Below are 27,956 nucleotides of genomic sequence, written 5' to 3'. Positions count from 1 at the left end.
TTCACCTAAAACCCTGAGGCCTCGTAGTTTGGCTCCGTCTTATTTCTTCAGCTGTCTGTACACTCACCTGTTTGGTTGGCTGGCGGGCCCGCAGCTCGCAGAGGGCGCACAGCTGGACGAGGGAGCTCTCATCTAATCAGCCTGCGACTTCCTGCGTGTGCAGAGTTGCCGGATGTGGCATGCAGGGGTTTTGTGATTTGCGCGTGGGAGAAGGATCCAGCCGTGGTTGCCCGGCTGTCTTGTTCCTCCTTCATGGGTGTCAGAAATGCCTGTTGAGCCCCAGGGTCCCCGTGTCCGGGATGGCCTCCTGGTCATTCCGACCTCCTCTCTGTTTATCAGGCGATGGGTCTGTCCTCCGTTCTTCCTGCTGCCTTTTCCCCTCCCCTACCTCAGCCCTTAGCGCCCAGGGGAAAGCTTCCCCATGAGACCGAGCCCAGACATCAGAGGCCACCCTGGCAATGGGCCCAAAGGGCACGAGGAGTGGTATCCCCGCGGCAGAGGTCTGAGTGAGAAATGCCTTCAGGAGGAGATGGAGCTCGTGGGAGGGGAAAAGCATGTGGATTGAGTGGAAGACCATCCTCCGGGTCTCAGACTGGTGGGCTGCAGACTCCCTTTGTCCCACAGATACGTTTTGTCTCCCTTACATAGTTGTTTTTTTTTTTTTTTTAACTCAGGTGCCAATGCTTAAAAATCAGGGAATTTCACATGAAACCCAGATTTTCAACTTCTTTAAAAATATATATATATATATATATTTGGAGAAAGATGTCCAGTGACTGTTACAGGTTTGGGGCCTTAAGCAATTGGAAAGATGGGGGCAAGCAGGTTTGTGGAGGCAGGGTTTGACCAGAGATGGATTGAATGTATCCAGTTTGGGATGCATTAAGCTTGAGGTACCTGTGAAGCATCCTAGGGAAAATGGGGACTAGGGAAGTTGCTGTAAGAGTGGGGAGTTGAGGATAGAGGTCCAGGTGAGACGACCTATGGGAGTGTCAGCACAGAAGTGCTGTTTATAGCCATGAGACAGGATGATGTCACCCAGAGAGTGACTGTGATAGAAGAGTGCTGAGCAACTGAGCCCTAAAACAGGAAAATGTGGAGAGGCAGGGCCCTGAGATAGAGAAGAGTAAGGCAAGGGAGTAAGGCAGAGAGGTTGGTGTCAGGTAAGAACCAGGACAGTTCGTTCTTGTAACGTGAAGGAAGGCAGAGTGTGTAGACACAGATGAAGGTAGGTGGGCATATTTTTTGGTTGAGTGAATGAATGAGCTAGCAGTCAGCCAGGAAGGACTGAGATTCACAGGATATCCCCAGGAAAGTCTCCATGGTGGTCTGGAGTCGTGGGGTTTCCTTGGCCTACTCTGTGAGGACAGGCCACCCTGGTAGGGGAAGTAGTTGACTAGGTCCTCGTCTAGGTGATTAAAGTCCACGTTTGAGTACTGATGTTATTCTGATTTCTGAGGCATGGTCGGGAGGGTTATTTAGCTTGAAAGGCAAGGAAAAATCAGGGGCGTCCCTGGTGGCCACAGTTCTTAGCTGCTGGGTAGCAGCTGTCTTCTGGTGATGTACTCGCTTGTGCTCCATGGTCCCGACCCTCAGCAGATCTACTCCTCCTCTGCGTGGCCAGCACCCCCTCCCCACCTTGGGCACTTGTGCTCACAATCCTTGGTGTGTGTAGACCGTGAGTGAGTGGATAAGAGGAGGAATTTGGGGGGTGAGAGGGGAAAGGTGGCTGACTGGTGGTAGGGAAGGGATGGTGCAGGAGTGAGTGGCCATGTGCCAGAGGACATGAGTCATTGAGGTGGGTGGAGGATGGCTGGCCAGTGCTGCCACGTTCCCCAGAGAAAGGCTCACAAGCCGTGCTGTGTTTCTTCTTCTTGGTGCCTCACTGAACATCACAAATACGTTGCTTTGTGAGACGTAAAATGGCTCCTGTGTGCACTGTCACAGGGTAGTTCCTTTTCCGTTCTGAACCTCTGTAGTCTCATCCACACGTTACAGCTGCTGAACTAGTCATGAAAATCCTATCTGATCTTTTGGTAACATCAGGTCACAGGGATTATTTTAATGGCTAACATAAGCAGTATTATTGCTGGCTCAGGTTCAAACTATGTCTTGTGATCTGGATGTCTCTTTTGAGATTCTATCAAGTTAAAATTAGAACACTTATTTTAAGAGATGTATGCAAGCTGAGACAAATCCCCATTACTGGGTCAGAATGAATGGTTCTTAGTAATATAGAGACAATTGTAATATGTACCCAATGTTGTTTTGTTTTTTGTTTTCTTTATTCCTGGCCGGTAATTTGGTGGATAAATCAGGCAGTGAGTCAGTGAATCTTCTCATTATCCTTGTTCTGGGTTGAGGTCAGTGGAACTTTAATTCTTTTGACATCAATATTTCCCCTTCTTATTTGTCAGCTAACCATTTGCCTTCAGCCAGGCAACATAAATTCTGTCTGGTATCCTGAGTTTACCTTCTTATGAGGAATATCCCTGAATTTGCATTTAGGCTAAAATATTCTTTTAAGCAAAAAAGTAATTTCCCTTTTCACTTATGACCTGTTCTCTTATTTCATTTTGATATGGTTATTTTGGATTTCATCAATAATTGGAGAGTAGTTGGGGCGCCTGGGAATGGCTCAGTCAGTTAAGTGTCCACCTCTTGATCTCTGCTCAGGTCTGAATCTTGGGGTCATGAGTTCAAGCCCTGTGTTGGGCTCCATGCTGGGCTTGGAGCCTACTTAATAAAAAAGATAAAATTTAATTTTAAAAAAATTGAAGAGTAGAATTGATTAAAATGATAGAAAATGATTTTTAAAAAATTCCTCAGAGGGCAGGATTAAGACATAAAAATAATTACATGAAATTCATACCTAGATTAATTGAAAGTCTAGATACAAAAACCGTTTGAGACCTTTTGCTCATCTTTTTTGCCAACTGTTTTATTATGAAAGCTAATAGAGCAAGCCCTTCAGGCTACTTTGCTGTGTAATTAAATACTGTTCTGTTTGTACAGTTAGAGCGTAGTTGTATAGTTTTACCCATATAACTCACAGACCTTCGTAGAAGGTGGCCAATGTTAGGCCTACCAGTGCCCCTGGAGCAGCCCTAGGTGATTTCCAGAACATCGTTGTGTGTGACTACCTTATGCAAAACTGCAAGTCTGTCTTCTCTTCCCCTCCCCGCTTCCTATCAGAGCCCCATGTCTCCCATTAGCAGCTGCCTTACTTTGCACCCTGCCCCCATCCTCCCACCCTCAGAGGGCCTGTGGGTTGGCCAGAATCTTCCACGTTCAGTGACTCACCCAGGCTTGTGCTTCTCATAAAGAATTCTTGCTCTAAAACTTGGTTTTCTCCTACCCCGACTCATTTCCATAGATCGGTTTGGTGTGTGGCAGTTAGGTTAGAGGAATACCTTGATACCTAAAATAAATAAATAAATAAATAAATAATTCCCGTTCTTGACTGTACAGAAGTAGGGCTAACCATGGCCTTGAACCCATGACCTCTGAAGCCTGCGCATGACTGCTGTATGCCCCAGCATCTTTCTTACTACTTCTCTCCTGCATCTCTCTGCCGTCACACTCCTGAATCCTCATGAGCTCTTTCTAGTCGGCCCCTTGGTACCCCCAGCTGCAAGAGAAACCTAGTCACATTATGCATTTTATGATTTGTTTTTGTTTTTGATTTGTTTTGTTTTTGCTGAAACTTGGGTAGCTGTTGGGTGGTTACATCACATCTCTACAATCCCGCTCACTCTCGTCCCCCACCGCCCCTTACTGGCACCAAGGAATTTCTCGACTTCAGGCACAAAGGGCAGTTCCATCCACATTTAGGACCCCTTATGATCTCCATTTCTGCCTCAAACAGGCTTATCAAGGACTTTCTTCAAACTAGGACTGCCCTGTCTGTGAAAGGACTATCCAGTGGATACAGTTTTTCTTGGTGTTACGTTGGAATAGGTCAAGAAGGTAATCTTGAGGAGGAAGGATCCTTCCTCTAGCCACAGAGGGCATCAGTGATGTAGATACGGAGACACTCAGGGATCGTGGCTTCCCGAAGGTGCAGCCCAGGCCTGAGCCACAGTGCAGTGCAGGCGGTGGACTGTCCCCAGATGGTGTTTCTGTTGACGTGCGAGGGGAAGGCACTGAGCCACGTGGGGTGGCCTCTGACCGGAGGTTGCAGAGACCCCTGACCGCCGTGGGGCACAGCCAGACCCAGAGGCCGGAGTGTGTACTCCTGCCGCCAGCAGAGGCAGAGCGCTCTGTCTCGCTGGGCCGTGTTAGCAGCTCTGCAGTGCGCTGGACCATCGTGCCCTTCCTCTGCTTCCCCGAGCTCTAAAGTCCCAATTCACGGAGTGGGGTGCTGGAGAGGAGCTGGGGTGGCCCTTAGACACGGTCGAGCGCGGTCCACGTAGGGGTCAGCTGCCGGTCCTACGCACCACCATCCATTTCTTCTTCTCCCCACCTTTCCCCTACCTTTGTGCAAACTGAACCCTTCTGAGAACAGTCTTTCTTAGGCAGTGCTAAATTGCTTGCTTTGTAGCTTTCTTTCCTATTGGTTACTTTCTTGCTCTGTCCTTGACTATATTTGGAGTATTTCCAGGGCTCCTTAGACACATCCTTTCCACTTTTCAGATTGACCCTCTGTAGGCAGGGCATCCATCTCTGAAGTAACAGATGTCACTCTCAGATGATGTCCTTCTGATTCTGGGAGTGTCTTTCAGGAACAGCCTAGTTGGGGTTAAGAACCTTGGCTCTGGAACCAGACTGCCTCCGTGGAATCCCAGCCCTGTCACTCACCAGCCGTGGTCCTAGACAAGTTACTGAACTACTTCATGCCTTGGTTTCCTCACGTACTTGTTTTGGAGATTAACTGGTATATAAACCATGCAATTGTTAGCCAGTGTCTGGTACATGTAAGTACTCAATAGATGGTAGCTACTCCTGCGACTCCTGTTTAATCGTGTGCAAACTGTCGGGAAGCAGGTTCGAAAGGAATAGAGTTTATGCTATATTCACGTTTTACTTTATTTTAATTAGTACTGTTACCTCTCCTATAATGACTGTAGGACATTCATATTAGGTCTAGGCCAAATCACAGACGGAAACTTAGCGGCCAGTTTTATTCTAGGAGGAGCAAACAAGGAGTCTTGCTCCAGGCAAGATGAGTCAGGAGGAGGAGGTCTGAGAACGTGGGAAGCCAGTGCTGTCTTCTGGTCGTGGGCGTGTTTGTATCACAGGCTATAGGTAGTGCCTGCTGCCCCCCAAAACACACACAAGTGTCTGGTCTCTGGTACAGGTCCCCCCCGCCCCCCGTCACCACGAGGACGTTTGTCGAAGGCTGTTACCTTCACCCCGCCATCTTTCCCAGGTCTTCTCTGGGCCCCCTTCCCACACAAAGCCCCTTCTGAAAATCCGCGCCTGCATTGATCGCTTTGGTGTTTCCATAGCCCCTCGTGTCCGCATTGCCCTGGTAGCCCTGACTCGTTGCCTTGTTTGTGCTGCTCTTCCTTATTTTTATGTTAGAGGACTCCTTTCCCTGTTTGGGTGAAAACCTTTTGGGGTCCTGCACTGACCCTATGTAACAGTTGCTTATTTAATTAATAGCCATGTCTGCACAAGTTTTGAGCATTATCCTTTTAAGGATAAAATTGAGAGTACTTGTGTGCATGTGTGTGTGCGCACATGTGCGTGAGTGCAAAATATGAAATGAAGAATCAGCTTGGGGATTTCCAGTATCCGTCTCATTTTCAGAAGAAAGGCGCTGTGGTATAGTCCATTACTCTTAGGAGGACATTTACAGTAGGCTCTATTTTTCTTGCATAGTTTTGGAGTGGCAGCATGGTAGGATTGGTAAGAGTGCAGGCTTAAGAGAGAGGCAGAACTGTGCCAAATCCCTTTTCTGCCACCTAATAGCTATATGGCTCTGGCTGACTCCCTGACCTCTAGGAGCCTCCATTAACATGTTAGTAAGATCTACCTTTGCCAGAGTGTTATTATTCCCAGTCATGTCCTTTAAATAAAAAGTTTGGGCCCAGGATGCCTGGGTGGCTCAGTCAGTTAAGCATCTGCCTTCTTCTCAGGTCATGATCAAGTCCCGCATCGGGCTCCCTACTCAGCGGGAAGTCTGCTTCTCCCTTTCTCTCTCCCTCTCCCCCGGCTTGTGCATGCTCTCTCACTCGCTCTTTCTCGCTGACAAATGAAAAAAAAAAAAAAAAAAAAAAAAAAAAAACCTTAAAAAAAAAAAAGTTTAGGCCCCAAACATGGAAAACCCTTAGACAATGATAGCTATGTAATAGGTCTCTGGCATTTAAAAAAAAAAAAAAAAAAAAAAAAAAACTTCACAAGATTGGAAAGCTTACATGAATAGAGTTTGCATTATTTCAGTCTGCACATCATGCTCAGCAACTTTGGTTGCCTATAGGATAAATCCACTAAAATCTAACACTTGAACCCAACACCCAAGGAACCATCCCATTTTTCCTTTCCCTATCAGAGTTTCCTCTTTGGCTGCAGTGGGAGTACCCTCGGTCTAACTCACACTCACCTGATACTTGCTCTCCCCTGCCTAGAATTCTCTGTATCACCAGCTTCCCAGCTCCTGTCTGTTGCACAAGCTTTAAGTCTCTGCTCCACGAAACCTACCTTTCATGACCACCCTGCCTCTGCATTCCCGGAGCCCCCGCTGTTCCCATATTTCTTTTGGCACTTGTTGTATTATTCACCTTTATTTTTTGGTTTTATGTACATAGATTTCCTTCCAGCCAGAAAATGACCACTCTTAATTCTTTTTTTTTAAGAAATTATTATGAAATATAGTATATATACAAAAGGGTAGATATAAAAAATGTGCTTTTTTTTTTTTTTTAAATCCAAGAAATGGAACACAACCAGTACCTTACAAGCTGTCTGTCCCTTCCCCATCACGGCTTCCCCTTTCCTCCAGAGATAACCAACATCATGACACTGACATTGATTATAGTTTTCTACTCTTTATTTTTTTTAAGATTTTATTTGTGTATTAGAGCATGAGCAGAGGGAGAAGCAGAGGGAGAGAAAGGGAGAAGCAGACTCCCCACTGAGCAGGGAGCCCAATGTGGGGCTTGATCCCAGGGCCCTGAACCACCTGGGTCCAACCCACTGAACCACCCAGGCATCCCCAGTTTTCTACTCTTTAAATAGTACTTTTTTTTTGTTTTGCCCCATGTAAATGGATTCTTATGTATGAATTTCTATTTGAAAATTTTCAGCATGTTTAAAAAAGTCATCCATTTGCTGCATGTTGTGTGTGTAGCTACCATTTTATTTTCACTGCTATATTGTATTCCATGATCTGAATATACCAGAAGTTGTCCTTTAAAAATGATAAAATAGACAAATAACTATAAAATCTCAGTGACATTCAATAGTAAGTATATATTTCTTATTCATATGTTGGTGGCTAGGCTGGAGCAGCTCTGATAATCTCAGCAGGGTTTGGAGCTACAGCTTTGATCCACATCTGCTCTGTGGGTCTCATCCATCCTTCTGCTGACAGGTCTCTCAGAGAGAGGGACCAGAAACAAGCAGGCCTGCTTGCTTTTTCTTTCTTTCTTTCTTTCTCTTTCTTTCTCTCTCTCTCCCTCACTTTTTTCCTTCTCTTCTTTTTCCTTCTTTCCCTTTCTTTCTTTCCCTTCTTTCCTTTATTTTTCCTTCTTTTTCTTTTCTTTCATTTTCTTTCCTTTCTTTCCTTTTTTCCCTTCTTTCTTTCTTTCTTTCTTTCTTTCTTTCCTTCTTTCTTTCTTTCTTTCTTTCTTTCTTTCTTTCTTTCTTTTTCTTTTCTTTCTTTCTCTTTCTCTCTCTCTCCCTCACTTTTTTCCTTCTCTTTTTTCCTTTCCCTTTCTTTCTTTCCCTTCTTTCTTTCCTTTATTTTTCCTTCTTTTTCTTTTCTTTCATTTTCTTTCCCTTCTTTCCTTTCTTCTTTTTTTCCCTTCTTTCTTTCTTTCTTTCCTTCTTTCTTTCTTTCTTTCTTTTCCTTTCTTTCTTTCTTTCTTTCTTTCTTTCTTTCTTTCCTTCTTTCTTTCTTTCTTTCTTTCTTTCTTTCTTTCTTTCTTTCTTTCTTTCTCTCTCTCTCTCTCTCTCTCTCTCTCTCTCTTCTTTCTTTCTTTCTTTCTTTCTTTCTCTTTCTTTTCTTTTTCCTTCCTTCCTTCCTTCCCTTTCCCTTCTTTCTTTCCCTTCTTTCTTTCTGACACGCTGTTACTTCCTCCCACATTTCCTTGCAAAGGCAAGTTCTGTGAGCATGCCCAATTATCAGTGAGGTAGGAAAGTGTATTCCCCCTGTGGAGATTGGGAAAAGGAGTGAACACTTGCTGAACAGGCTTAACCTACTAAGATATGGTCATATGGATGGTTTTTAGTTATGACTGTTTCAAACAGCACCGCTGCTATGAACATTTTGATGACATCTGCATGTAGGTAAGAGCTTCTCTCGGGTCTGTGCCGAGGAGCTGAGCTTCCAGGTCAGAGGTGTGAGCATTTTCAGTGTCACTAGGTAATACCGAATGGTTTTCCAAGTGGTTGTACCTTTCCAACCACAGTGGATTGGTGTTTTGGTTGTTGCCCTAACCCACTGCTACTTTTGGATTTTTGTATGTATTTAACATACAACTGAATAATTTCAAAAATCTATGCAAAACTTTTTTCAGTGAGCTCAAGTTCTTTTCCAACCACTACTTCCAGTGGAAGGTGCATCGTTAAGGCTACCGAACAAAGTGCTCAGAGTCCACTAATGGTTTCAACTTTGTGTTCTCTTGGCAGATTTGGGGCAAATGCCAAAGTTGTGCATTTCCTGGGACGAATCAAACCATGGAATTATACTTATGATCCTAACACAAAAAGTGTCAAAAGTGAGTCCCATGATCCCACCATGACTCATCCAGAGTTTCTCAACCTGTGGTGGGACATCTTCACCACCAACGTGTTACCTCTGCTTCAACAATTTGGCCTTGTCAAAGACACCCACTCATGCCTGAATGTGGTAGGTTCTGTTTTTTCTTTCAGGTAATTTAATGCTGTATTTTTTAAAACCTTGGTATACTGGTAGAGGTAGTGTTTAGTGGTACTTTAAACAGAGATCAATCAGATTTGTAGAAAAAAAAAATGCCCATCGTACAGGGAAGGAATAGTGCCAGCAAAGGCTAAAAGCAGTAGATTCTGTGGCAGATTTCATTCGATCTGGGAGCATAAGAAAGGACTTTAGAGGTGTGTGTGTGTGTGTGTGTGTGTGTAGGGCACACACATGCATATATGTCCATATCTAGTATGTATAGTATTCTTAGCCCATTGTCCTAAGATTCTGAGATTATTCCTAAAGTATAAAGAATGACTTATTTCATGTGTTAGAAACTACAAACATTTAAATATACATATTTATTTTTTCCATCTGCTTAGAAGAATGTATTTCCAGTGAACATTTTAATAACATGTGAAAACAAACACTTGTAAAAACAGATACTTTTCTAGGATTATTTTGGTTCGCCATGCTCGTGCTCTTACGGTTACATAGAATCTTGAAAAAAGAAATCTTGTAAGAGGAAGATGACATTAACATTTACAACAGCAACTTGCTTAGCCTCTTTTCTGACTTTAAATGTCTTCCTCTGAGGTTGGTTCTTTTGGAAGAATTGGAAAGAGGATGAGAAGTTACACTTCTGTGCTACATATTAAGATATAAAGAATCAAACTGAGTGGGTGAATTACAATCAAGTCTAACTGATCAGTTAATTACCTTGCTATAATTAAAAGAGGCTATAAGGTTATCCTTTTCTTTGCCATGGTAGAGACTTTAGCCATTTCACTTAGTAGCACTTGTACCAATATATAAAATGGAGAAAGGGAAAAATAACACTAACATTCTCACTTTAATTGCTTTACATGAACCATGAAATAATACTTGTACAGTACTCGGAACATTGCCTGGCACATAGTGCGTAAGGAAAGCTACTTGTTATTATGTAACCCTTACAACTACTTTGTCAAGTCAGTGTTATTGTTAATATGCCCTTTTATATATTAAAATTAAGTGAGGCTTAAAGAAGTTAAATAACTTCTCTTAGTTATATAACATACTCATCAAAAGCAGAACTGGGACTCAAATCTAGGTCTGCAAGACTGTTACCTTCTGAACAGTATCATGAGACAGAGAATTCTGGAAGAACATCCCAATATCATTACTGTTGCAAGTGGAAGCAAAGGCAGGGCTAATCCAGGGTAAGGACTTCAGCTATGAAACCACCCCATGGAATCTGCCCAGATACCTTGGAGTGCCAGTATATTTAAACACCTACATAGACACATATACTCATTTAGCAACAAAAACTGGTAATCAAAAAATTTTGTTCTCCCATTTTCTCTGTTAAAAGCATATCTGTATGCATTCACTAGCCTTCCTTTTTTTCTACTATTTCCAGTACCTTCTCACCTCAGCTTTTTGAAGAATAGCTTTGATATTCTTTTATGGTACAATTGAAGTTAATGGCCTTTCTATAAGTAATGAGCTTCTAATTTAATGTGGAGTGGGTTTGCTCTATTTCCTGCACGTTTCCCTTGTTCCTTCCACAACCCAAGGAGTGAGAATTATGAACCAAGGAAAGGTGATGGGAATTTAAACAGTTGTTCAAGACTAAGCCAATTAACACGAGCTACGAGAATAGATACTACTTGATAATAAGCTTGAACGGGCAGATAAGTTCGGTGCATAGTCTCAAACCATTTAGCTCTCGCTTTTATAACATGACAACTTGTGTATGTGGTGTGGCTCTCTGATTAGGTGCTTTCTGAAGTTTAGCCTCTGAAGTATCATTTTGTTTAAGTTCTCAACCTTTCAGAGCCCACACAGATCGAGAATGGATCGTGAGACTCTGTTCCCTTGTCCGTCCATCTTACACTTTCTAATGAACTGTTTGCAGCTTTCAGACTTGGTCTATACACTGGCTTTCTCTTGTGGCTTCTGTAGAAAGGTATGCAGAACTTAAACATTAACCCTAATTACTTTGTTCTCCCGATGTTTTCACTGAGTCAAGAAGTCTTCATTTCGTTAGGAATAAATCATATGACCCTTGTATTTCTGTGTCTTTTGTTTGTTTGTTTCATGTAATACTTTTCAGTTTTTGCTACTTTGCATGATAATTCATCCTGGCTTTTCTCACCTTCAACTTATTGCATTCCTTAAAAACAGTCTGATTTTCAGCTCTCAAGGAGTCTCTGATTATGCTCTCCTTTTTAGGAAGGAGTCTCAGGAGCCGTATCACACCTGTCCCTCGGGGAGACCCCGGCTGCAGCACAGCCTTTTGTGTCCTCAGAAGAACGGAAGGAGCGGTGGGAACAGGGCCAGGCTGATTACATGGGCGCAGATTCCTTTGACAACATCAAGAGGAAACTTGACACTTACCTCCAGTAGAAACACTGCCATTTTCCCACGGACACATCAACTTCCCAGGCCCTTGTTTCAGATACTTAGTGTCTAGATCTGGGTTAGGAAAGGCCTGTTACACTTGCTAGAAGCTTTGCTAGAATTCATCAGATGAGGGGATTTTGCAGGACAACAGGGGAGAACTGGGCAAAAGTTGTGAAGTAGCCGTTCTGTCATGTGGGCAGCATTCTGCTTTTTAACCCCAGGCTTATTCATTATTCAGCTCATGTGTTGGAAGTTCTTAATTTTGCTGAAGGCCAACATATGCGGTGGTAAGGGAAGCTCAAGCTAATTAAGATGGCTATACGTATCGACTGTAAGCACGTGCCAGTGCGGGCTCTGAACCAGTCTCCCTTCAGAACGGGACAAGGTATCTCTCTCTCTCGCTTGCACGTTGTACCTTTCACCAGACCTGCCTTTTATTTAGAATTGCCCAGAGACTGCCGGAGTGATTGTAATTCTGCTTTCAGGTGAAGACAGCCTGTAACCCTGCTGAGTGATTCATAGACCTATCAACAAACGGTGTTAACCCATTTTATTTCCTGATTGTAGTGTCTGAAATTGTTCGCCCGTTTTCTATGTACAGTAAGGCAGCATGCTAAAATGCTTTTGTTCGGTTCTGTGCATCTGTAAACAGCAGCGTGCTCTCTGGTGGCACCTTGTATGAAAATAAAGACTTCTTGCCATATCTTGGTTGTCTAATTAAGGGATTCCCACTCCCCTTGAAAAAAATGTACTAGGCAGTTATTCCTAATTTGTAGAATATGTCAGTGTTTTAACAACCAGTGTAAAACTTGACACTTGGAATGGGTTTCTAGGTATCTAGAAGTATTTCAGTCTAGTGTTCTCCAGTGACAGTGTTGGATGTGATCGATGGAGGAAAGTGAGATCCAATTTATCTAATCTCTCACATTGTATCTCCGTATCAAGTGAGTATTCAGACTTTAGAAAATACAATGTTAAAATCATCATAGGTTCATTGTTAGTCTCTGGTCATACTTGATAATCTTTCAAGACTGTTAGAATCAGTACTGGAACCAGTGACTTCTAGTGTTTTTATCCATGAATTAAAATGATGTTAAGTGTAAAGGATATTTATCAAATGTATAGATGATTCTAGGTTGCAAGGATGGCAAGCCAGCGAAAGGCAGGATCCAGAGTGACCTTTTAAAACCAATGTGAGTAATCTTTCTATTGGGGGGAAGAAAACCAACCAACCAACCAACCAGGAGAGAAGACCATGACCAGAAACTTGAGAGGTTTAATTGGGCAGTAGCTGCAATGGCTTTTATGACCCAACTAACCTTCAAGGTCACCCTTCTTTATTTCCACAATATCCTCCTGGTTACACAAGTCAGCCCTATTCAATATGGGTGTGAATGAATACACAGGGATACGGAATCCTGGAGGCAAGAATGGTTAAGGGCCACCTTGGAGGTATCAAGTAAGTGATTTCTGAAGATAAACTACAATTATTTGGACTGGTGGAGGAGTTGCTATAATCGTCAAGTACACTAAGCACTACTGGAGATTTAAGTGCCTCCATGTGTCAGGTGCTGTGGTGCCTCTTCTCAAAATACTCCTAAATCCAAGGATCTCCGCGTTGGGGGGATTATCAGGATGCAACCCCATTATAAGTCGAGAGAGATGTGTATATAAAATAAGGAACTGGTTTCCTGGCATCCTCCAAAGGTAACCAAGGTGATTTGGTGGGGGGGGGGGGGGTTGTGTTCTAAGCCGTAATTATGAATTAGTGAATTTTAACGTAGTTTGTTTCAAACCATTGCAGTTACTCTTAAAGATGATCTAATTGTTGGGGCACCTGGGTGGCTCAGTCAGTTAAGCAGCTGCCTTCAGCTCAGGTCACGATCTCAGGGTCCTGGGACCGAGCCCCGCATCAGGCTCCTTGCTCAGTGGGGAGTCTGCTTCTCCCTCTCCCTCTGCTGTTTCCCCCACTTGTCTCTCTGGCTCACTCTTTCTGTGTCAAATAAAATCTTAAAAAAAAAAGATGTAATTGTTTTACCTTTATGATTTACATTTTTTTTTAAAGATTTTATTTATTTGAGAGCATGAGAGGGGGGAGGGTCGGGAGGGTCAGAGGGAGAAGCAGACTCCCTGCCAAGCAGGGAGCCCGATGCGGGACTCGATCCCGGGACTCCAGGATCATGACCTGAGCCGAAGGCAGTCGTCCAACCAACTGAGCCACCCAGGCGCCCCTATGATTTACATTTTAAGAACGCTGCTTTTGCAGCTGGTGGAAAATAGCTTGAATTGAGGACAAAAGAGTTAATGGGAAGGACAGTTAGTTTACACTAGTGGTCCTGGAGAAGAGACCGTGGTAATCTAGCATACCTTTCACCAGGATGAAGGCAGTGAAGTTGCTGATGGATTGCATGTGAAGAGTGAGGAAAAAGGAATAACTGAAGATGAGGGGCTTGAGCAACTGAGTCTCCCAACCTTGCTGCTCCCTAAAACACTGGAGACTTAACTGTAAGTAGTTTCTTACACCTCATCACTTACAAATTCTGATTCAGTAGGTCTTGGTTGAGGCCATAGTGTCTCTGCTGCAAGTAACTACCAGGCAATGCAAAAGACTGACCCAAATAACATTTGAGAACCGCTTGATACATTAAGGAGGTATTTACACTAAATGCAACAGGCAATGAGATTTTTGGCCGAAGATGCATGAAGAGGTAAGGTGGTTGTTGCATAGCAGGGGGCTCAACTTCTAATTAAAGTTAAAGCCTTTCCAAAAGACAATCTCAGCTCTGAGTCATACAGAAAACATTACCATAAATAACATGTATAAATGTATAGTGTTTACCTTTTTAATGTCACTGAGACTTGGAGCATTAAGCTAAAGTAAGATTTGACTTGTCCTTAAAATAGTCTGCTGTGGTTTGCTTTTTTCTTTATTATTACAAATACACAAATGGATTATAGTCTTTTTATACTTAGGTTAAGTTACTTAATTAACTTATTTCTCTGGGGTTCAGATGCTGAAATTCGACATCCTTTAAATAAAACTATGTAAGAAAGCAAAAAGAGGAAAGAAAGTTTACTGGACATTTACATCTCAGTTCTATCAATCCTATGATGTATATATGGTATACACATTTTGCAGATAATCAGAGAATAAGGTTTAAAAATTTGCAGATTTTGATTCAAATTTTTGTACTCCAAACTTCAAAGCTATGCTCTGCATTAAAAAAATGTATGGTCAAAACAGACAATGAAATCAGAGAAACCTCTCTATATAACCAGAAATACAAATGCCAGAAATCTGGGGAGTAATACAATGTGTAGTAGTGTAAGAGCTTTCATTTTGCTATGAAGATAAGGACTGTGGTTTGAAATAGGACTTGGGAAATACCTTTTACAAAGGCTTTCATTAAGAAGGCTGCCTGAAAGGGCGCCTGGGTGGCTCAGTTGGTTAAGCGACTGCCTTCGGCTCAGGTCATGATCCTGGAGTCCCGCGATTGAGTCCCACATCGGGCTCCCTGCTCAGCAGGGGGTCTGCTTCTCCCTCTGCCCTCTTCCCTCTCATGCTGTCTGTCTCTCATTCTCTCTCTCTCTAATAAATAAATAAAATCTTTAAAAAAAAAAAAAAAGGCTGCCTGAAATTACAATATAAAAATAAATGGATAAAATCCCAGAATAGAATTTATTGTGTTTTGGCTGGGACTTGATTCAACTTCTGTACACACGTATCTTACAAGAAGCCTCTATTATCTTGTTTTCAGTGGTTTTAGTGGCCTAGAAGAGGCACAACTTCTATTATAGGAGACTATTCTGCGATACTGTGATGTAATCAGGGTCAACACAGACCTATATGGGCAAAGGCTCCTTACACCTTACACAAAGCAGTTCAGTTCTTGTGATCTACTTATTCTGTATTCACTTGTTTCTTGATGTCCAGTCTATCAGCTACCATTTCTCACTACTGTTTGCCTAGAATAAAAATAGGAAGAGAGTCAAATGTTCAGGAAAGGGCTTTTGAATGCTAGTCCTTTTCCACTGAGTCAAGTACAGTTGACCTTGAACAACACAGGTTGAACTGCGAGGGTACACTTACACATGGATTTATTTTTTAATATAGTACAGTACTGTATTTTCTTGTCCTTATGATTTTAGTAATTCTTTTCTCCAGCTTCATTATAAAAATACAGTATATAATTATATATATATACATATATGTGTTGAGTGTTATCAGTAAGGCTTCTGGTTAATTAGTAGGTAAGTTTTGGGGGAGTCAAAAGTTCTATGTGGATTTTCAACAGCACAGGGGGATCAGCACCCCTAACCGCCATGTTATTCAAGGGTCAACTGTATAGGGATTTACTGAAGGCTACTATTTTAGGTGATCGAAGTCTTTTTGGCTCCTGGGTCCCTGGTTGAGATTAACAGAAATCCAGTCTTCAGACAACTAATACTGCCATGCAGTATATAATCTGAGAAAGTGTATTTTGGAACTTTCTGTATCAAAAGAGATCACAAGACTCAAAGCCTTTTCTTTTTGTAATTGAGAAAAGGTTATCAAAGCATCAAATTTGGTGTATGGAGGAAGCAAACCTATCACTTGTTTTTTTGTCTTAATACTTTTTGTTCCCTTTTTTTTTTTTTAACATTGTATAAGCAATAAAGCTCTAAAGTGAAAAAGCTTACATAATTTAAGTAAATATTTATTGAAGGCTATTAACTTTTGGAATAAAAAAGAATGACAAGTATACCATAGAAAACAGCATGTAACGTGCATAGAATTATGCAGTTAAGAGGCTGAGAAATCATTGAACTAGGCTAACAGGTTTCTTTCCTTGATCTTTTCTTTTTTTTTTTTAAAGATTTTATTTATTTATTTGAGAGAGAATGAGAGAGAGCACATGAGAGGGGGGAGGGTCAGAGGGAGAAGCAGACTCCCCGCCAAGCAGGGAGCCCGATGCGGGACTCGATCCCGGGACTCCAGGATCATGACCTGAGCCGAAGGCAGTCGCTTAACCAACTGAGCCACCCAGGCGCCCTTTCCTTGATCTTTTCAAGGATATGCCTTAATTAAGGTGAAGTACTACTTTTCCAACTACACTTCAAAATCTTCTCCAGGGAGCCTAAACTACCACGGATCACCTAGTAAGATGTGTAAAATGGCAGCAATAACTCAGATTATAAGAACATTTGTAGAGGATCAAATGTTCTTACCATTTTTTAAAAAATCTTGTGAACAGTGGTGGATAAGAATAGCCTTTTGCTCTATGACAAATTTGCCTACACAACGGTCAGATCCACACCTTTGGAGGTTAACTCCATGTTTGCTCAAGGTCTATAATTCATGCCTGAAATGACTGTTTATCTTAAATCTCCTTACTTACACACCTGCAAGAAGCCTATTACATCTCCTTCACTGGAACATTTCTCATGAAATACTTAATTTACCTTTTCTTTACCAACATATTGATACCAGGGCAAGTTTTCTTTAAAAACCTACAGTGTACTAGGGAATAGCCCTTCCCTCCCCTAACAAAAAAGGTAAATTAAGCATTCTGGAAGTTGTATCCTGGTGAATTTTATCCGCCTTTATTCTTAACTAGATTGCTAAAAGACTGCAAACTTACTGAAAACCTTCTGAAAGTGTTCCTATCTCTTCTTTAGTAAGTGCAGCACATATTTAACAATATATACTTTGAGGACTCTTAATATCCCTTCTGATCACATTAAATATCCCCTTGTAGTAGTCTAGACTGTTTCAAATATGCAAACACATGTCCTAGAATTTCTTTTATCCACCAACCTAAGAAATCATTTTGACATTTGGTAGCCTTTTAAATAAAGGTCCGCAGCCTTAGTTATTATAAAGTTTTGGACACCTGGCTGAGGTTAATGGAGGTGGTCTGTGCCATACACACTAAATTATAAACATTATTAAAATGGTGTTCCTTTCATCTAGAAATCAGTTTTCATAAAAAGTAGCAATGGGTTTAAATTTGTCAGAAAACTCTTGATCAGGAAGGTTGAATAGGGAATTGGAAGATTTAAACATCCCACATTTTAATCAAAAACTGGTAACTCATTTGCTCTTTCAAATGGAGTAATTATGGGTTCATATAGAAGACTACTCTCCCTTATTACATTCAAGAAATATGAATATATTAACAGGAAAGAAAACATCTGCTTATAAGGTTTCTAATCAACAGTTTCCCCTTTGAAGTAGGCAATACTGCAGGGAAGCATCCCAGTCATTATTCACAGCTACCAGTTTCTGGCTCTTCTTACTCAGAAGTACCACACAAATAAGGTATCCAATTCCAGAATGTAGAACTTGGTTACTACATACTTACTGATGAATGAGGGAAAACAGTATTACACCTTTTATAAGTATTTTAAAGTTAATATAGCTAAAAACTTAGAGTTAAACATCTGAGTTGTTAAGCCAAACATATCTGTCCGCGTGTGTTTAATGAATCTTCCAAATCCTAATGAATAGAATTTTGGCAAGTACTATAATGAAAAAAATACACCAATGCCTTTGACTTCCCCCAATAGAAAACATACACTGCCTGAAGATGATAATTTCATTGTTACTCACTAGTAATAAGCACAAGATATATTCTTGATTTATTATTTTAATCCTAGTTTAGGGCAAAATCTACAATGCAGAGTGCTATCTAGTAATAAATATCACTACATGTAAGTATTATTGCATCAACTTTTTTCCTGGTAGATGCGGAAAATAATTGGAACCAATGTTTTAGAAGATCAAGGCACTTAACTTTAAAAATATATACACTCTGATTTCTAAACAAATTCAGCCAAATTGAGCAAAATAGGTGGTAAGAATAAACTTGTTACTCATAGTACTTTTTATGTACTGTCAGTGAAAAACAATTGTGTAATATAGGTATCTTCACAGAAGTGTGAGATTTATAAAAAACTTTCAAAGAAAAAGTCACAAAAATTATAGCACAGAAGTGGATTTTTAAAACTTTTATTTATTTTAAAACAAAATCCAGTTTGAACCACAAAATTCAGTTTGAACCACAAGTGGGATACAGTGTCTTCAAGATACTTCTAAAGCTATTTTTCTACATAATGATGAAACAGAATTAACAGCAGAGCATAATACGAACTTTTCATTCTGGTGGTTTATATATGTATTTCCTTAGGATGAATTAAATTTGTTTAACACCATTTAATAGGACTATACAAAAACAGGTATTTTTTAAATGACTTGCCAAATTTATCATTATGTTTAAAAACACAAGTCTATAAATGTTAGGTAAAGAGGCAAGCAAAGTCTTTTACAGTGAGTTTGCAAGGCTTTGCCTTTGTAAGCAAGAAGAGTATATATCTCATCTTTTTTTGCTGAACATTCTTTTTGTACTTAATCTCACGGGAGTACTGGTATATAGAAATCCACATAGTATATTTCATGAGATTTTCATCAACCTGATTTTTTTTGTGTAATGCTAGTTCTACAAGGTAAAGAAATTCCCAATTGCTCCTAATGCTAGTGGACCAACCCCAGGTTATTATTCCACTCTTATCTGTACAGAAAGGTCTGTTGATCCTTTTACCCAGCCCTCTGCCTTACCTGCAGCCAAAGAGAAGAGGGGCTGGGAAGATTCTTGCTGCCTAATACACTGTTCCCTTGGAGCAGGAGACCGGGCACAGGGAGGGGAGAATTTAGCTGTTGATAGATTCAGCACATAACTCGATGTATGCCCTAGAACACAACACTGCCTCCAAGCTTATCTTTAAGTCATTTCTTAACACTGTAAGTAAAATGAAAGGTGTTCTCAAGTCTGCATGGTCAAACAGGAAGCTTCTCCTGTACAGTAATCTTTCTTTGGATTAAAAAGTTCCCCTTAAGGAAGGACACCACTAACTAACGTGATTGGCAAATGCAGAGCTTATTTAAATGTGACTCAAAGAGTCATCTGGAATGCCATGACAACTACCGTGAGTCTGATTAACCAAAAAGTAAAAAAAAGAGGACTAATTTTATAGATAAATGTAGGGTGAATTACTGAAGTTCCAAAATCAATGTCTGATTCTAAACACAATAACAAAGAAATTTTTCCATTCAGGATTAAGATGTCTTTAAGAGTTGAACGATTTTGGAGGTCATCCAGCCCAACTTCCATCCAGATATCACGCCTCTCACATATAGTAGTCTTCTGAATTATAAAAATTTATAAAGTTATTTTTTTAAAAAAAAAAAGCTACATAAATAAAAATTATCTCTCTATATAGAAATATCTATTCAGCAATTCCATAATTTAAATATTCAAATTAAACTGGGTAGAACTGGTTCCTTCTCACCCCCAGACTGTATTTACACACTAACACATTGAATGACATTTAAACAATAGTACTACTTGGCTAAAATGGAGAAAAATAGTATTCTAACACAGTCCCTATCTTTTCATAAACATAAAACTGCAAATCACATATGTGAATTAGATCTCAAACTGTTAAAAAAAAAAAAAAAAATTGTAAGTTAACCTGCTAACCTGGACTTCAGTCTCTCATTTAAGGTTTGATTCTGGAATGCAAATATGGTTTTTCAAAGTAATAAAATCTCTTGTATATAATCTATGTATTAATCGCTTACAAGGACTGTGAATCCATCACATCACAAATGGAAGGCTCTAGTGATTAACCAAATGTGTCCAACACAGAAAATAACTCTTTTATTTGGTCAAAAGTATAAAAGGTTTGACCTTATTTGAAATATGAAAAAGCTGAGTACTTGAAAGATATATGAAAATACTCAGCAAAGACAATATGAAAAGCTGAATAACAAAGTAACTTTCTCAAAAAATTATTTTAGGCCACAGTATATAACAGAACTTATTGCTATTTGAAATATCATTAAAAATAGGTTCATATATAGAAGAGACTATATATCAGTAATACTTTACTAATATAAAATATGCTCTTTTTAAAGACATACTCTAGATCTCATTTCTAAAACTCTATTTTCTGATTTCCAAAATTTCCATATATATCTAATCAAACTGACCTTACCAAATCCCACAAATTATAAATCAATTAAAGTTCTGATTTCATTAATTTTAGCTTGTTTCATTTCATTAGCATTTGTTTTTTTAGTTCCAAAGGCTCCAGCAGCAAGTTCTCTCTTTGTGTTTTGTATTTTCAGCATATTTTCTTCAACAGAATCCTTCACAATGAACTTAAAAAAAAAAAACAAAAACTTTTTGTCACAATATTTAAAATCTTCAATTAAAAAAAATGAAAATTTAAGATATGTTGAAATGTTGGTCCACTATAAAGAAATTTGCTTTCTTACAGTATTATATAGCTTTCAGAATTGGTCAATAATCTGTTAGAAACTGTTTAGCTCTCCTTTTTTTCTCAATATGCAGTGAGCATATTTAGAATATGATAGAATAACCAGAGCTGAGCATTGCTTTCCCTCATCACTCAATATGGTTTTCTTGTATAAAGAATATGGTTGTAAGGCCATAAGTTACATCTTGAGAATAGCACCAAAACCAGCAAACTTTACAGACAACTCTGTAACTGGAATACTTGCAAAATAAATTCAGCATTATATTTAAATAGCCAAATGAGATCTTCCCAGAAATGCAAGAATACACCTTTATCTGGTTTAACTTACAATGTGGAAAAGTTAAGAATAGAAAAAAGTTAGGAAAAAAAGCATCAATAGATGCTTAAGAAGCATTTCTGATAAAAACCTTGATAAAAAAGTCTTCATTAACCTATAAATAAATGTCCCTCAGTCTTAAGTGTATCCTCTAGAAACTTACCAAGAACAATGTAGTCACAATGTAAAACAATAAAAGAACAGTTCAAGAATGATTACTATCACTACTGACAGTCAACATTGTGTAGAGGTTCAGTAACTGTAATAACTATACAACATTACTGAAATACATAAAAGACCTAAATAAATGAAGAGAGATACTAAATTCTTATATGGGAACACTCCTTATTTATAAGGAGTATTTATATATTTATAAAGAAGACCATTCTCAAATTAATCATAACATCAATAAATCCCAAACAAGATTTCTTAAATGGGATCTGGTAACCTAAATCCAAAGTTCAATTCAAGAGTAAATACTTGTATTAACGAATTTCTAAAAAGAGGGGTAATGAGAGCACTCTGCCCTGCTAGATATCAAAGCATACTTTAAAAAACCATAGTAATTGTAAGATAAGAGTAATATTGTCCTGGGAATAGGAAAAGAAATCAATGAAATAGAAACACAGAAACAAAGTCCGGAAAGAGACTCACATTAATATATGTGAATTAGTTTATAATAAAAGTGACATTTCAAATCAGTAGGAAAAAATGATATACTTAAAAATTTTAAAGCTTTTTCATGAAAAAAAAAAAAAAAAAACCCATCCAGTTCAAAGATAAGAGTTTGAAATAAACCATTTCCAATATACATAACAAAAAATTTTAAATCAGAATGTATGAGTCCTTTATATTATAAAACTATATTTTGGGGGCACCTGGGTGGCTCAGTTGGTTAAGTGACTGCCTTCGGCTCAGGTGACGATCCTGGAGTCCCTGGATCCAGTCCCGCATCGGGCTCCCTGCTCGGCAGGGAGTCTGCTTCTCCCTCTGACCCTCCCCCCTCTCATGTGCTCTCTCTCATTCTCTCTCTCTCAAATAAATAAATAAAATCTTTAAAAAAACAAAAAACTATATTTTGTACTTTATGAAAACTGGGCAAAAAAGCAATGCACAGAAAAAAATATTAACTGACAACAGATAAGTGAAAAATGAATATGCTCAAGGTCTTAGGTATACGTAAATTAAAAGAGCACTTTCCTGACCATCACATAAACAAAAATTTACATCATTCTCATGTGTCATTAAGCCTGTTTTGAAAACAAAAGAATCCTAAATCCAGAATTCTATTTTTTTTTTTTTTTTTTAAAGATTTTGCGAGAAAGAGAGCCTGGTGGGATGGGGGGGGGGGGGGAGGCAGAGGAAGAGAGAAGCAGACAACCCACTGAGCAGGAAGCCCAATGTGGGGCTCAATCCCAGGACCCTGAGATTATGACCTGAGCCGAAGGCAGACGCTTAACTAATTGAGCTACCCAGGCACCCCCAGAATTCTCGTTTTCTTAATCAATCCTGAAGAAGTACTTGTATATAATACAAGTATATAATACAATAATGCTCATTACGGCACTGTTTTTATTAGCAAAATATTAGACTGGCTAAATTATGATGTATCTATATATGGATGTTAAAAAGAATGGGTTTTGTAGAGTCATCAAACTCACAGAAAATAGAAGGGTGGTTGCTGAGGGCTGAGTTTCGATTTGAGATGAAAAAGTTCTGGAGATGGATGATGTTGAAAATTACACAACAATGTGAAAGTATGTAATGCCACTTAAGTGTACACTTAAAAATAGATAAAATGATATTATTATGTGTATGTGTGTTTTACCACTATATGGAAAAAAAAAAGAATAGGTTTTATATGTACTTACATGGTCGTATACTTATATGGACAGTCCCCAATATATACTGTTAAGGGGACAAAGTATGTTGCAGAATAATAAAGTATGATCCCATTTACCTTAAATTTTTTAAAGGAGAGATACATACAAGTGAATCTACATAAACATTGAGAAAGAGACTTTGAATAACATGTAAAACTATTGATGGTGGTTTCCTCTAGAGATTAAAGCTAACCTTCATATTTTGTTCTGCCCAATTCTACTGTAATCTTTCATAATATATTCATACATTATTTGTATAATCTTAAAAATCTCGTCAACCTAATTTTAAAATAGATGGCTTAAAAACTCACTTTTGTGATGATAACTTCTTGCTTCTGGCCAAGTCTATGGCATCTGTCAAAGCACTGATCTTCAGCAGCTGGATTCCAGGCCTAACAAGAATATGAATTGCTTTATTACCACCCTGATCTGTAAGTGTTCTGCACAAATCCTTTCATTTCAGTATTACTCATTAACCTTTTACTGACACAAATTTTTTGACTGAATTCAGATACTGACATAAATGCTCTGGGAAAAAAAATACACCCCACCCTCAACTATGACAGGCAGGTATTCTCCCCCATCAGTTCACTGCACTGCTTCTAGTATCTAATACAGTGCCTGATACATAGAAAGCACACAGCATGAGCGATTAAGTAATCAAATAGTATCTTTTTCTATTTTAAAATTGATCTATGTCTGTTAACAAAGGAAAAAAAAAAGGTTACACATCCTCTTAAATGACAATTTATATCAGAAAAGATGTAATTGAGTCTATGAGAAAGTTTTCTCCCCTTTTCATGGTCTTTTGATTCTTTTTCTTTCACTTTCTTCCATTTGTTAAGTAAAAGCACAAGAAAAGATTTCAGGAATAATCAAAAGTCCTAAAAATTAAAGGCTTTGTTGATGCAATTTTCTCTATCTGTATTTGAATGTTTGACTTCAAAACTGAACTAAAATAACATTAACTCATTAAATACAGGCATTATGGGGACTGTTTTAAAGTGAAGAATAAAACAATGAAGCAAAGAAAAAAAGCAAAATGATACAGATTCTTTAGTCTAGAAAGGTAAGAGCCGGGCGCCTGGGTGGCTCAGCTGGTTAAGCGACTGCCTTCAGCTCAGGTCATGATCCTGGAGTCCCTGGATCGAGTCCCGCATCGGGCTCCCTGCTTTGCGGGGAGTCTGCTTCTCCCTCTGACCCTCTCACCCTCCCCCCTCTCATGTGCTCTCTCTCTCTCTCATTCTCTCTGTCTCAAATAAATAAATAAAATCTTTAAAAAAAAAGAAAGAAAGAAAGATAGGAGTCAAGTGGTTGGGAAATACTATCATGAACTATCAGAGTAGGGAACATTAAATTTTAAACTATGGGATGATTCTTAAAGGGTGTTTAGGGCAAAAGAAACTATACAGCACAACTACCTGAAAGTGAAACAAAATAGCAAATGCATATGTAAATGACAAGTTTATAGTATGACTCATCCTCAGGCTGTTATTTTCTATTTAAAGTTCCTTTGATGGGGCACCTGGGTGGCTCAGTTGGTTAGGCGTCTGACTCTTGATTTTGACTTGGGTCATGATCTCAGGGTCGTGAAATTGGGCCCCACATCCGGCTCTGTGTTGGGCATAGAGCCTCCCCCAACCCCTGGCTTATACTCTCTTTCAAAAAAAAAATAATAATTAAAAATAAATTAAAAAATAAAGTTCCCATGAGCTCTAGGGAAAAGGAGATTTTACTATTGTTGTAATTTGAGTATTGGGTGATATTTCATATAGAAGTCAGATTTTAAGAATATACTTAGCTTATGATTTTCTAAAACTGATAATCACATTTTATGCATATTCTGAATTTCACAATTGGATACATTTTGAAACCATTATACCAAGAGCCCACGTAAATAAATGTTCCTTTCTGTTGTCTCTGTTTTATCTAGGAACCTTCTAGTGAGCTGACAGTATACATCTAGTATGACTACCAAGAGTCATTTTTTTTTTTTTTTTTAAAGTAGGCTCCATGGCCAGCGTGGAATCCAACACAGGGCTTGATTGAACTCACAACCCCGAGATCAAGACCTGAGCTGAGATCGAGTAGGATGCTTAACCAACTGAGCTACCTAGGCACCCCTACCTGGGATCAAATTTATCTCATGATAATATAAAACTGATAGCTTCCATTTCACCAGTACTGATGAAGGAAGGTAATTAGCTTTATCAAAAGCCCAAAATCGAACATTTAAAATACATCTTAACTCTAATGCAGCATTCCATGAAAACGTAAAATATTTTCATGAGTAAACATTTTTTGATTCAATCTTATTTTCCTGGGACCTGGCTTTCATTTTAAAGTTAGAAATATTTGAAATGTTCAATGAAAAACAATTTACTATGAACTGCTAAAACATTCTAGAAGTTTTTTTAAATTACTAAAGTTTTTTTTTATTACTAAAGAGTATAGTCTGTGATCAGCTTTATAATACTATATTTTGTATCAACAACCTTCTCTTTATCAGATACTAAGATTACAACAAAAGCAGCAAATAATTTGGGAATTTGTCAAAAAATCATCATCTAAGATTATCATGTTAGTTAATATAACAATATGCGGTTACAATGACTGTTTTTTATAATAACCATAAAATATTAAAACTCTAGCAAAGATTTCAAACTTCATCCACAGAACTAAGGCAAGAAAATACAACAGACCACTGCCATCCATAACATTAATGTGAAATCTGTGAATGTCAAAATATGGTTCTGGTTGGTATTTTACTGTGGAGGTTACCCTCAGGTGACGAAAAAGCCTTGGTAACAGATATATCTATAAACTAGATAGCCTAACCAGAATAACTCAAATTTGTATCTCAGTGAACTTTTGTTATGAAATTTTCTGAATTTCAGGTAACAAGCTAAAACTACAAATCTTCAATCTATGAATCACAGAAATAGCAAATAGGGTTGCCTCTAGCCCTGACGGTAACCCAGTGCAAATTAGAAACTGAATTAGTCCAGAGTGCCTACAGCTCTTTGTGCAATTAGAAAAAGGTGCCACTCCTCTATGCATGCTTCTCTTAGGTCACAGTTTGGTGAGTAAAGTTCAGAGTGAATTTTAGCTCCAACTCTACAGCTAGGTCTATACTGTACAACTACAAGTGACTGTACTGTATTAGATGCTAAAATTTATCCAAAATATTCCATTAACGGTATTAGTTTCTACACTTGATCTTAGCCAAAAGGCCGAGAAGCGATACGGTATTAATTTCTAAAACTGTGATGATGGACCACCTGCACCTGAGTCACCTATGATCTATATAAAAATGCAGCCTCCTGGGTCTCCAAGAACTCCTTAATCTCTGAGGAGAGGTGAGAAATTACATTTTACCTAATTCTTTGCACATTAAAACTTGAGACCATTAACATCACGATGGTAGCTACTTTGTCTACCTATGTTTATAGCCAGATCCCGGGTGCATGTAAGACTCCCTGACACAATGTAGGATCATTTGTTGGCCAAACCACTACACTAAAGCATTACAGTTAACAGAAACTAATTCTATATATAGAAGTAGAAAACCACAGCACAGAAATTAAGAACATGGAATCCTGGTCTGCGTATTATTGCATGATGTTGGGCAAGTTATTTTACTTGTCTGTGCTTCAGTTTCCTCACCTGTAAAATAAGGACAGTAATAAAACCTCATAAGGATCCATCATAGGGATATCCTAGGGATACCGTGAGAATTTGTTGATACATATAAAGCACTTAAAAGAAAGCCCTCGATACACATTTACTGAGTTATTAACTAATTTTAAAGTTTGCCTAAGAATTTTCACAATCAGTTATAACTAGGAAGGTATTTACCAAATAGTTTTTGTTTTTTTTTTTAAGTTTAATAACATACCAAAAAGTCTACAGAACTACTTACTGGATCCATTAAAAACACTCGAGAAGCTGCAGAAAGATTCAAACCAACTCCACCTGCTTTTAAGGATAGAAGCATTATAGTTGGAGATCCTGCTTCAGTGTTTTGAAAACACTGAATTGATTCAACTCTTTTCTTCTGTGCCATGGAACCATCCAAACGAGTAAACACAAATCCAGAGGCTCTAATGGAGGGACAAAAAAGATAAGTAACACTTTCCATACAATTTAAAAACATGTTAAGTAATTACAAATCTCTTCATTCAACCAATTCTTCTACTCATTTATTTTCACAAATCTAACCATCTACTAACGTGTCATGCTCTGCAGTCAACTTTTTTTCTGATAAATTCAGGACTAAATCTTTAAATCCTATGCTCCCAGGAAATATTCTGTATTGTGACTCTCATTTTAGGTAGATGAAATGAATATAACTGGTAAAACATATTATTTTTTGCCATCCAAATCAAAACACTTACATAAAATCCTTTTACTCAAAGTGAGAATCAATACTAAATTTACCTGAGTGGTGTTTCTATTAAAGACAGGAATGTTGTAAACTGAGAAACAACTAAACTTTTTATGTTGGGGTTCTTCTTTCTTAAGTCAATCAGTGCATGCATTAGAGCATTAATCTGAAAAAAAAAAAAAATCAGGACACCCATTAGCTTCCATTTTGAATGGGCAAAATATATACAACTTTTTTTAATTAGGAAAAGAATGTTCCTGCCCATTACTTCCCTAAAATGAAAAGTAAAAGACAACTAATGTTTTTAAAAATTAAGACTGAAAGAATGCACTCATAAACTGAAGCTCCTTTCCTCTCAAATTCACCGCTAGAAATAAAAATATTCAAATGATAGGATTAAAAGCAGAATTATTTTAAGACATGGTATCCATATATAAATGTAAAACAAATACTCAAATATTTGCCCATGTGTATTTTACCTTTGAACTGGATGTCCATTCCATAGTAGACTTTTTCTCAGTGTCACACTCCAATTCTTCTGGAGGACATTCTAATAAATTGTCTCCATGTATATCATTTCTGCATAAAGGACATTTAGCATGTGGCTATATAAGA

At 38.7% G+C, this 27,956-nt stretch overlaps 2 protein-coding genes and 1 pseudogene across 8 annotated transcripts in view; 1 reads left to right on the top strand and 2 right to left on the bottom strand.

The window, feature by feature from the left end:
- GYG1 (glycogenin 1) overlaps positions 1–12,137 on the top strand; it is a 33,996-nt gene extending 21,859 nt beyond the window's left edge. The window contains exons 6-7 of the mRNA XM_045903611.1: positions 8,797–9,016; positions 11,264–12,137. Coding sequence (XP_045759567.1) covers positions 8,797–9,016; positions 11,264–11,437 — 394 coding nt within the window. The 3' untranslated portion in view covers positions 11,438–12,137. The remainder of the gene's footprint in view (positions 1–8,796; positions 9,017–11,263) is intronic.
- A 6,272-nt stretch (positions 12,138–18,409) lies between these two features.
- HLTF (helicase like transcription factor) overlaps positions 18,410–27,956 on the bottom strand; it is a 51,105-nt gene continuing 41,558 nt past the window's right edge. For 3 of the 7 annotated variants that reach the window (XM_045903602.3, XM_045903605.3, XM_045903610.3), the window contains exons 21-25: positions 27,821–27,946; positions 27,395–27,507; positions 26,877–27,057; positions 23,266–23,346; positions 18,410–20,636 (exon numbers count right to left, since the gene is read on the bottom strand). In XM_045903602.3, coding sequence (XP_045759558.1) covers positions 20,484–20,636; positions 23,266–23,346; positions 26,877–27,057; positions 27,395–27,507; positions 27,821–27,946 — 654 coding nt within the window. In that variant the 3' untranslated portion in view covers positions 18,410–20,483. The remainder of the gene's footprint in view (positions 20,637–23,265; positions 23,347–26,876; positions 27,058–27,394; positions 27,508–27,820; positions 27,947–27,956) is intronic. The other 4 variants (XM_045903603.3, XM_045903608.3, XM_045903604.3 and 1 more) reach the window with 2 other exon arrangements.
- Positions 26,041–26,199, bottom strand: LOC123835104 (U2 spliceosomal RNA; annotated as a pseudogene).

This window comes from Mirounga angustirostris, unplaced genomic scaffold (assembly GCF_029215605.1).
Source record: "Mirounga angustirostris isolate CCGP_5_RB_7025 unplaced genomic scaffold, mMirAng1.0.hap1 SCAF_1, whole genome shotgun sequence".
Lineage (NCBI taxonomy): Eukaryota > Metazoa > Chordata > Mammalia > Carnivora > Phocidae > Mirounga > Mirounga angustirostris.
Note: the sequence above shows the minus strand (reverse complement) of the source record. Positions and strands in the feature narration are given on the sequence as shown.